The 11,093-nt window shown below is 35.2% G+C and overlaps 1 protein-coding gene across 2 annotated transcripts in view; it reads left to right on the forward strand.

Annotated features, from left to right (window-relative positions):
* Positions 1-8,763, forward strand: part of LOC136261908 (uncharacterized) — a 40,214-nt gene extending 31,451 nt beyond the window's left edge. Inside the window, exons 1-6 of one of the 2 annotated variants that reach the window (XM_066056012.1) lie at positions 2,717-3,083; positions 4,730-4,806; positions 6,181-6,385; positions 6,690-6,968; positions 7,672-7,833; positions 8,335-8,763. In XM_066056012.1, the coding sequence (XP_065912084.1) occupies positions 2,999-3,083; positions 4,730-4,806; positions 6,181-6,385; positions 6,690-6,968; positions 7,672-7,833; positions 8,335-8,642 (1,116 nt within the window). In that variant the 5' untranslated portion in view covers positions 2,717-2,998 and the 3' untranslated portion in view covers positions 8,643-8,763. Of the gene's footprint in view, positions 1-2,716; positions 3,084-4,729; positions 4,807-6,180; positions 6,386-6,689; positions 6,969-7,671; positions 7,834-8,334 lie in introns of those variants that run through there. The other variant, XM_066056006.1, reaches the window with a different exon arrangement.
* Positions 8,764-11,093: the final 2,330 nt, after the last annotated feature.

An 11,093-nucleotide genomic window follows, 5' to 3' on the forward strand; every position in this document is an offset into this window, starting at 1 on the left:
GACAGAGGGTCCCAAAATGAGGATGCATATTCTAATTTACAGGTAGCATGCAACTGTATGCAAGAACAAATTGATACCACTATTCAGGTCAATCCCGGATTGGAACAATTGAGAATGTAGCCTAAGTTTCCTTTTTAAAGATTATTATCTATTAATTAATAGTTCTGTTAATTATTACGCAAAATTTCATACATTAGCATATCACCCTTGATGGTATTTTGCCACTTAATATCTAAATATTTATTAAATAACAGCTTTGTACCCAGTTGTACCCTCTAAAATTGGTTACAGGCAATTATAGAGCATATCAACCCCCATTTCAGGCCAGGTATTAGCTGTTGTTACCACAGTATGTTTAGTATAAATGCTATACGTGCTTCTAAGTAATCAGTTCAGTACATAGGTTTTTGGGTTGGTTTTCAGTGCATGTGCAGTAAATAGCCAATGAAATTTACTTTCAAATTCACTGTTCAAATTGGGAATGATCTTGCAATTTCAGAATCAAGACTATTCTGTTATGTCATCAGCTTAATCCTTGTATAAGAGGGGCAAAGACCAGTTATCAAAGGCTTTTGTTTTAGATTGTGAGACTTATCTCAATCACCTCACTGTTCAAAGTAAATTTTTGGATTCAGCCATATTGGGGACTTCTTGTAGAACTTAGAACAAATTATTGGTTCAGTTTCACCCTGGGCAGTTTTCTATTTTGTTGAGGGCTTTGTCAGATACATTGCCCACTGCAGTCAAACTGCATTGCTGGCACATCCAGTCTGATGCTAAGTGCACTTTGTGCAATTTAAATCGGCCAACCACTGCTCATATCCTGGGAAATTGTCAAGTGGTATTAACTCAGAGAGGTACACTTACCGACACAACCAATTCTTACATATGCTAGTGATCAAGTTAAAAACCCTCCTGCCTGGCTGTGAAGACTTCAGTGCTTATACCAATTTACAAGGTTTTCATTCCAATGAATCTCCTCAAGAAACTATTCCTTTATCAATTTTGGTCACCTGTCAACCAGACATTGTTATTTACAACAAAATTCCTCTACAATGGATATCTCAGAACTTACCTGAATATATTATTAGCTGAGCTAAATCATTTGAATATTTTGCATTGTTACTCAATTATTGAGATCAGTGTGTCCTGGGTCATTTTTGGTCACATTCCATTATTAGTTTTCATACAGCCAGGTAAATTACTGTCTACAGCCACTATTAAAACCCTTATAAATGACATGGCAAGAGCTTCAATTTGTGTTTCTGAAAAATTTATCTTTAGCAGGAATCATAGGAAAAGGACAGTTCAGGGGTGAGTCTCGGATTTCCCAGGGGGGGAGGTGCTAAGCTAGGAGCATCTATAGTGGGGGCTAGAAAATGTGGCAACTGGTTGATGCAACTAGTACTGCAGCGTGAGTAGCACTCTCAGCATGAGGAGCATCTAGGGAATCTAGGGGCATGCCCTTACAGAAATATTTTGCAAATTTAGCTTTCTGAGATCGAATTTGGCAATAATATTGACTGAACCTTATTGAATAAGCACTGCGAGCCACTTTAACAAAGTGATATCATTATTTTCTAACGGTGATAACTAGCTTTCATTTAAAGGACACAGCATAAATGCTGCAGCATGGTTTAAGTTCAAAGTTAAAGTTCAAGGGGTCTAGGAGTTGGTCTTTGTTCTTTATAGTTTAAAATTTTTAGTGGTGGATGTTCTATTAGAGTAGTTGACTGTTCTATTAGAATATTTCGATGTTTAGCAGTTTTACCCCTTTGATCCCTTCTTATTGATTTCTAGAAGAGATTAGCTCTTTCTTTTCATGTTTTCATTGCCGATGTATGTTTTAGGCCACTCCAAATAAATTCTCTGTTTCCCGTCCTGGACTCAAGCATATGTGCATGCGGGCGGGCGGTTCATTTCCATTATTCATTATAAGATTAGCAGCTTTTTAAGCCATTATTTGTCTAGCACAACCATAAAAAGCTGTATAAAAGCATGCTTAAGCTTATTCCTTCCTTTTTAAGCAGCAAAAATAGCACAAACGTGAAGTTTGTGCCAACTTGATAGCACTGCTGACACGTGAACTGATATGGTTTCAAGTGAGCCTGTCAGTATGCAACAATAACCGGAAAATAATGAAAGAATACGGAATAATGGAATATTTATAGCTGACAGTAACTAGATGCGGGCGGTGGACGGGAAACAGAGAATTTATTTGGAGTGACCTTAGATGAAACTGCACCTGTAGTATAGTAGCTAGCTACTATCTTTCTGTAGCTAGCAAATATAGTAAAATTTTGGAGAAGGCACTTCAGCCCCCATGCGTCCTCATAAATCCTCCCTTGCAGTTGATCCTGAAAAACTACTTATAGCTACATTGTAGCTTCACATGCACACATTTTTTCTTCTTTTTTTACCACGTCCACTATAGCCCTACAATTGTAGCTGAGTATTTCTAGTGGTCTCAAGTTGTCCGAGGACTTCGCATGCTCATTATTCTTTCTTTTTTTTTTACTCACACTTTCTCATCTGATGATGGTATCATTGAAGTTATAAGCACGTATGCGCGTAGCTTATAAGGCGGAGGGCTCTCAATGGTAATCGTGGTTACCCTTGGAAGCCATACACATAACTACACGACAGCGTTGAAAACTTAACTTGACCACATGATGTCATCCGAGATGATCCGTGCATTAGTATGTAATGTATAACATTGTGTGGAGGTTATTTGACCGACCAACCTAATTTCAGTCGTTCGTGCACCTCCAACGGCAACGTGCAGAGTCGCGAGACAAAAACCTCCAAGATAGCTAGCTATACTTGTCGAGCTTTTACGTAGCTACTATACTGCAATCCAATTATTAGTTAATACCAGTTACCAGTTGGCTGTAGCTGCATAAACTGTTCCGTGACATACGTAGCCAGTCAGGGACAGCTCAGAGACTAGTCTTATAGCTGCACCTTCGTCAGTGTACGCAACCACAAGAGAGTGACCATGGATAACAAGCGTCACAGTCTGGCATCATTAATATTGATCATAATGAGCATCAGTGTCATGTCACACTCACAAACACCAATCCGTAAGTTGAGGCGGTATAAATACTACTGTGTATGTATTATTATATATATTATTATTATAAAGTAACAATAACAATGAAGTGGCTTTATACAGCTACCAACACTATAGCTACACTGAATTATAGCTAAGTTTTAATTAGGAAGTATATGTACTGGAAAATCAGCTGTGCTGCCTGCCTAGTAATTTTTTTTTCTTTTCCTCTGGCCCTAATGGCACTCCCTTCCTCCCACACATCTCTATAGAATTCGAAGAAAATATTTGAAAAATTAATTATAACCTACAGAAAAGAACCTGCCTAGTAATTAATAATAAAGAATAAGTACTGTAGTTACATGTAAAGAGGCGAATTATTTACAAAACTGTTAAGTAGCTACAGTTAACTAACTATAGCTATATATATATAATAATTATATTCCTGCTGCAAAAAGCATCAGAGCTTTGTTTCTATACATGAAAGTGTTACTTTGACAAAAAAAATTTTCCAGAGAGAGTTATTGAGCTATAGTAATCATTATAGTAATAGACTAGCTATATGAAAAAGTGAATGCTGATGGTCATTAATTATGGCATTTATTACATTGTTGAAATTGTAATGAACTACCACTAGAGAGTTATTGCTAATTGTTGATTTTCCTTTTTCCTTCATATGCAATTTACTGCAACTGAAGGATTGTAAACTGCTTGTATATATTGGTACAATGTATGGGGATGGAGTGTCCTGACATACAGGAAAACAGAGAGGGGTTACATTAATTTTAATGTTACTTTATATGTATAGTTGCATGTTCCATTCAGTAAAACTGAAGCCATAATTAGGGTTGTGCTTTTATTGTTTACTTACTGCTACATAACTCATTTTATGTTGAATATCTATTGTTAAAACACAACCACACCAGGGTGTTAATGTTTACACATTTGAAATTTCATTGGAGGTCTATAGCTATGTGGTTGTGAACAGCAAATCCAATCTGATAGAATCATCTTGCATGCATGAACAGTAGCTATAGCTATCCACTATGGAAATAATATAGCTAATGTAGTTGAATTATTTGTAAGGTTTCTGGACAACAATATCATTAGAAATGATCAGGGTTAGACTAAATAATTACCTCTTTAAACAAGCTATAAATAGCTGGGATTCCCTAGCCACTACCCCCAGCATTAGCAAAAAAGCATGGTGTTAAGAACAATTATTAGTACATGGCTGAAAGCTATAAACACACTGTGTAGTTTGGTGGCAATTTACAATGTAGAAATCTTTATGTATATACTGTGTCATCCCAAATTTGCATAACAAGGCATACATACATACATACAGTAGACAGTAGTTAAAGAATAATCTATATGAAGGAGAGGTATTATTATGTATTAGTGTATTAAGTACTCCCTAACCTGCATAGGCTTAGCTTGTCAAATTGTGTCAATTCCATACAAACAAAGTTGAGGGAATCAAAAGATGATAAATATACTAAACATAAAAGTAGCAATCCTCAACTTAGATTTATGTAGTTTCCATGAATGTCATAGCACAAAGATCTCTTACCATAAACATCAGTGTATTATACTGAAACATCAGTAAGCATAACTAATATTTGTAAGCATAACTGATATTTTTACTGTAAGTTGCTAATTCATTGCTTTCTATAGTGCCACCACCTCTAAGTGTTGATGTATGTGTGTCATTTGATAGTGACAATAGTCCTACTCTGCACATTGAGTGGCAAGTAAGCATTATAATGTGGATGTACACGTAGCTAACCAACTGAAGATATATAGACTATCAATATGTTTACATTGTTTATTAAAGCCTTATAATAAAACCTATTCATTTTTAAATATCATATTACTCTGCCAGTTTGTGCTATTCAATATGCTGTACAATAATTATCCTAATTGGAGTAGCAATAAACTTACAATCACAAAATGGCTTTGTTAGTTACACCCTAAAATCAAGACCAAATATGTCCTCAAAGCAACCAGCCAAAAGGAACAATTTTATGTATTCCTTGACATTAGGACTTCCCCTTTCTCCCAGTTTTTAAAGTATCTGAGCTACAGTGGATATTCATTCAGCCTACCAACAATTCAGTTGATATTATTAAGTTACATAGATATAGCCAGGAGCCAACTCAATGAGCTCTTGATATAGCTACTTGGAGGATTTTGTGTTACCTCCTCTTTAAACCTACTATCCTGTTGCATTATATGATTGTATTATCTTGACATGCTGTTTCACTTGAAAACATTGCTTTATGAATTTAGACACCAGTCTATTATCGTTTTTATGCAATAGCTACTTCACACTTATAAGCTGGTCTAGATATTGGCACTATCTTCCTTAAATCATTTTAAATCTTTAAAAAGCCTTTTATTTCATATGCAAATTATCAAATGGAAAATTATGATTTCTAAAAAAAAGTATACACATAATTATTTGAATTGCTTTAGTGATTTATTTGTTGCATATACACTGTGTATATTATGAGTAGGAAAATAGTCCAAAATAATACAGGTAAGTTCTGAATAATTTTCATACGTATTCCATGCATACAGTAGCTATATATATGTGACCAGATTTGCGAAAAGGTACCTTTTTCACACATAAAATTTGACCCATTTTTTCAACTTTCAAACTTTGTAACGTTTGTATCATTGCAAGCACATGTCTGTAATTTTCCATGAGTATGCCTACATTATGTGGCTACATTTTGATACAAAAAGAAAGTCAATCAGTGCAAGGAGTCAACAGTTATGACATTTTGTTTGCTGGTATGTCAAATGTGTGGAAAAGGTACCTTTTTGCAAATCCAGTCACATATATAGATGCTAATGGCCAGCTTACTTTATAAACAAGATATACTGTAACAGTATACAGCATATATGAAGATATTGCATTTATTGAGATTCACTACTGCTAAAAAACGTGTAGTTATATAGTGTATTTTTGTTCCTATAATTCTTTACTAGTACTTTGGTACACATCCATGTAGATTTATCATGACATTTGGACAAAACATTTGATTTTGAATGAACTATGTATTATATAATTTCTTGGTAAGCTGGTGTATATAGTTACCATTCTCTCTCACTATGTATAGGAACCATCAGCAGAATTTGATCAAGTTGATCAATACTGCATACATTATGGAAGAAATAGTAGCACCACAAAGCAAAGAGTGCAGACTAGCTTCACCAACACAACGATACAGATCAGTAGAGATGATATAAATGAAACATTTGTGGTACAAATATCCACTGTCAATGCAAATGGGGAAAGTGTACTGACAACTCCTGTTATGCAATGTGCGTAAAACACCTAATTATTAAACAACACAGCACAATGTTGCATACTTACACTGTAAATGATTACATGATTTACATCTGCAGTTTTCAGTCTTGTATATTTTTTTCACTTTTCATGCTTGACTATTATGTAGTACTCTTCATATAGTAGCAGCACTACATGTACAATACATAATATTTATATATTTGGACCACATTACGACTTGCAGTTTATACCTGATGATGTATTAATATAATACTGCATGGAAAGTGTCATATTACTGTATATTAGCATTAATACATGTATGTTTTGTTTAATGCACAGATATCAACCTGCTTTACTCAATTAAGCAACTTCATGTGACCTCATCTTCAACAATACTGCAATGTCAACTTGCTTGTATGACAAGTGGTCTGCAATGTCAGATAGTGTCATTATTAGCAAACTTTGAAGAAGTGCCAGTAGATATACATCAGAGAGGACAACACCAACTCCTACTTGAAGGGTTAAAGAGCTCCACCATCTATGACTATTGTGTATCAGCTTTTAATACTATCACCTATAATACCATTGGCTTTCAGATTTGTGGGAAATTTAAAACAGGTCAGAAAGGCAATTACTGTACTTGCAGTTCATGTGTAAAAATTAGTATTTGAAACCTCTTAATGTTAAAAATGATAGCAGATAGCTTCCACATAATTAATTGTTATCTATACAAGTTGTTTTAGCACTGCAAAGAATATATGAGATGTACGTAAAGTATTTATACCTGTGTTGCTAGCCATATATAACAGATTTCCAAAATGCATGGTTAATATAATCACAACACGTACATGAAGTGAGTGATGTTATCTGCTGAAAATAATTTTGTTAATGTAGAAGTGCTGTGATACTAGCACAGCAGCTATTTAATTCTCATTTATACAGAACTGATACTGCATTACATAGTGAGGACACAGTAAAGTGTGCATCTTCAGAGCTATAACCAAAATGTAAACAAGCTAGTGTATTGAAAATTATTAGCATGAAATGGTCTAGTGGTAAAAAATAATGAGGACAAGACAGTAATTACCTTATGAGCTGTGCAGTGTATATATACATACTATACAGTATTACATTACAAGATAAATTTTAAACAGTTTGTTAATTCATGAAGGCTTTGAAGAATAAAATTTATGTACCAATGTGCACAGTTTACATTTCAGTCAAAATTAATTACAATGTAAAAGGCAGAAAATCAATGTTTAGTATGTCCACTTAAACTCCTAAATCATAATAATTATGTTTATCTACTCTATCCAAATAGGTGGGGCAATTGACCCAAGTAGTGGTAGTAGCAAATCAAAAACTACCACTAATACCAGTCTACTAGCAATGATTGGAGGAATTTGTGGAGCTATTGTGATAGAAGTGGTGATAATTGTCATTCTGGCCTACTGGTGTTTGAGTTTGAAAAATGGCAATACCAGTAAGTGGCCATGTGTATTGATTGGCCGTTAAATATACGCATGGTTGTAAACTAGTAGTTGTAGTACAAATTTATTTTATCTTTTATATTACACAACCTCAAGTGCTCATAATATACAAACTATGCTATGGCTACCTTATACAAAGCCTAGTACCAACATAAATAAGTGTATAGTGTATCAATGAGTATTAGTTTTGAGAAGTGATTTTTATAAGTCCCAACTTGATAACCTATCAGATACTGCATGTGTAAACTCCAAAGAGGCTCTAGGAAACCCTCTAAACTTTTTTCTGGGAAGCTACTGATCCAGCAAGCTGTGCAGGACATTTGGTACACCATGTGTTAACAAAGAATTTTATTGTAAATTCTCAACTATAATTATTGTGGAACAACTCATTATAACCACCAATTCTTATACCGAAACTATCCAGTATACACAGCATAATTACAATGTTTCCACATGTACTAAAGTATCATTGTATCCACTTTAACCCTTCACAGCTCATGATCAGCCTCCAGTATCTGATGAAGTACAAATGGAGACAAATCCAGCCTATACCCTCTCAACATCTGGCTTAGTTGAAGCTGACCCAGCATATAAAGATATCAGAGCTCATGATCATCCAGTAATAAAAAATGATATACCTCAACCATATGAAACTACACAACCTCCAGTATCTAATCAAGTACAAATGGACACCAATCCAGCCTATGTAGTATCTACAGCAGAGAAGATGGAAGATGACCCAGCATATAAAGGTAGAACAAGGAGAAAAGCTGAAGTTGGTGGTGAAGGTGATTACTCTTGATGATTAACTGACAATCATTTCTACTATAGTACCATACTGTAGTAAAGTACTGTACCTATGCTTACCCTCTAGATTTGCATATAACATTCATTCATATAACAATATTATAACTAACGTCTACATGTACAGTACAGCTCAAAGGTAACGTCGCGGGTACAACACCCGCGAGTAACATGTGTGTCGTGTCTCGGAGTCATTTTTAGTAGTAAAAGTCCATTAGCTCCAGTTTACTAGATAACTTAAATAAGTTGGAATATTTAAGCTAAATTAAGCACTTCGAGTAGCTCATTCAGTGCTTGTAACGAAAGATCAAAACTATAATGGAGCAGTCAACTCCTTTAATAGAACAGTCACTCTAATAGAGCCAAGGTCGGATTTAGGGGGGGTGCTTGGGGCGCTGAAGCACCCCCCTCCAAAATTTTACAATGAGCAAGCTAGGAAGCTTCTAGAAGCTGTAGTACAGGAGCAGCTGCATTTTATACACATGTATGGGCAATGAAAAGATGGAAACAGCAAGGGCAATAGCTAATCTTATCCAAGAATTACTAATAGGGGTTCAAAATTATACTTTTGGAATAAGTCTTACCTTAGAAGTTGCTAAATCCGAAATACTCTAATAGAACAGTCAACTACTCTAATAGAACATCCATCATTAAAACTATAATTTTCAAGAAGTTACCAGAGTGTAAGCTGGAATTAAACCTATTCTTCTAGACCTGTGCACTGCTACCCTTACCATTTTACCAAACATTCTGCTATATACCAATCACTTCAGGTAAAAGATTTATACCTTTAATGTACTATAAATTGTATAAAACATCATTAATTGAAAATCTATTCTGAAAAATAACCTTTTCTGTCAAATAGTTTTAAGTTTTCTTAGGCTCTGCTACAAACGTGATTCTTGGGTTGAAATGCTTCTCTTGCAAATAAAACAGTAGTCTTATATAATAGTGAATTTCTTAGCTTTTATAAAGTTCACAAGGCCGCAACATCTGAGAGCTGTTTGTTTTTGTTTCCCTTACTTGATCAAATCTCATGCTACATTTGTATAAATCTAGCAGCTTTGAAGTTTGCACTATCAGATCCCTTGAAGCTCAACTTTAAGCTTAAATGATACTGCAGCATTTATGTTGTCGTGATCATTGTGTGCTAAAAAAGGGTTAGTTGTGGCCAAGAACTAGTTGTATTTGTAAACTAGTTGTAAAACAATTATAATGATGGATGGATCCATCATTTTAAAAGTTAGATTGAAATAGCAACCTGCACTTCAGAACAGTAGCTACATATGAAGGTAGATCCAATCCTGTGTTCTCTTACATTCAATTAACTATACACTCTTTATTCTCTTTGACAAGCCACTATTATACATTTTCTAATCCAATAACAAGAAACAGTGTATATATACTTCTGTTTTTAAATTAAAATTACTTCCAACTGAACTCATTTATCTTGTACCCAGATTTGGTTTAAAAATATAGCTTCTAGATTCAATCTTGTGATAGCCATTTTCCAAAAATTCCTGGTGGGTCCAGGAGTATAATATTATATGCCACCAGATCTAGAGCCCCCCCTAGCTAGAGAATTATAAACAGCTGAGTGCACATGCACTCCACACACTGGTGAGTCAGTCTACTTGCCCTCTCCACTGTTTGGACAGCTAGTGTAGTTTGAGCCATGAGTCTATATATTATGCTATACTTCAAAACACTAAATTTGATCATGTGCAGCTGATACCCATATGTTTCCACTACTAGTTCTTTAAGATGTTAGTCTAAGGTTGAATTTAGCTACTGGCTGTATGTACCCTTTAGTTATATTGACAAGCTGTATGGGGAATAATGGTATCACATAAACAAAGTGACATCATTTTTCACTCAAAAGTACTACCAAATTCAATCTCAATAGGCCAAATTTGCAAAATTTTCTTGTGGGGGCATGTCCCCAGACCCCCCTAGATAGAGCATGCTCCGCATGCTGAGTGTGCTTCTCACACTAGTTGTATCAACTTTCTTGGCACATATTAAATGTCCATGTTAGCACCCCCCCTTCTGAAATCCTAGATCCGTCCCTGAGAGCAGTCACTTTTAAAAAGCTGCATGTAAACTTTATTTACAAAATCAGTCTAAAATATATTCAGAGCTTCCAGTAAAATATGAAAATTCTTTCCCCCAGACCCCTATGAATAATATCCATCTCCTCTTTGCTTTAACTCCATGGCCATGCAATGTGCATGTAAAATTTCAATGCCTGCTCTACTTCCCTTGCTGAGAGAGCACTCAGGCTCTAGCTACCATCCATATTACATTCCAGATACTGATGGTATATAATATATCGTGTGTCATGCGGCCCAAGAAGCCGGCGCGCCACACCGTGAGTATATTAACAGGAAGAAAGAAAACGCAATATTCACACCTATTTAGCTCTGTGATCTCTTATCCAATTGGGACC

The sequence above is a fragment of the Dysidea avara genome, chromosome 1 (assembly GCF_963678975.1).
Source record: "Dysidea avara chromosome 1, odDysAvar1.4, whole genome shotgun sequence".
NCBI classification, from domain to species: domain Eukaryota; kingdom Metazoa; phylum Porifera; class Demospongiae; order Dictyoceratida; family Dysideidae; genus Dysidea; species Dysidea avara.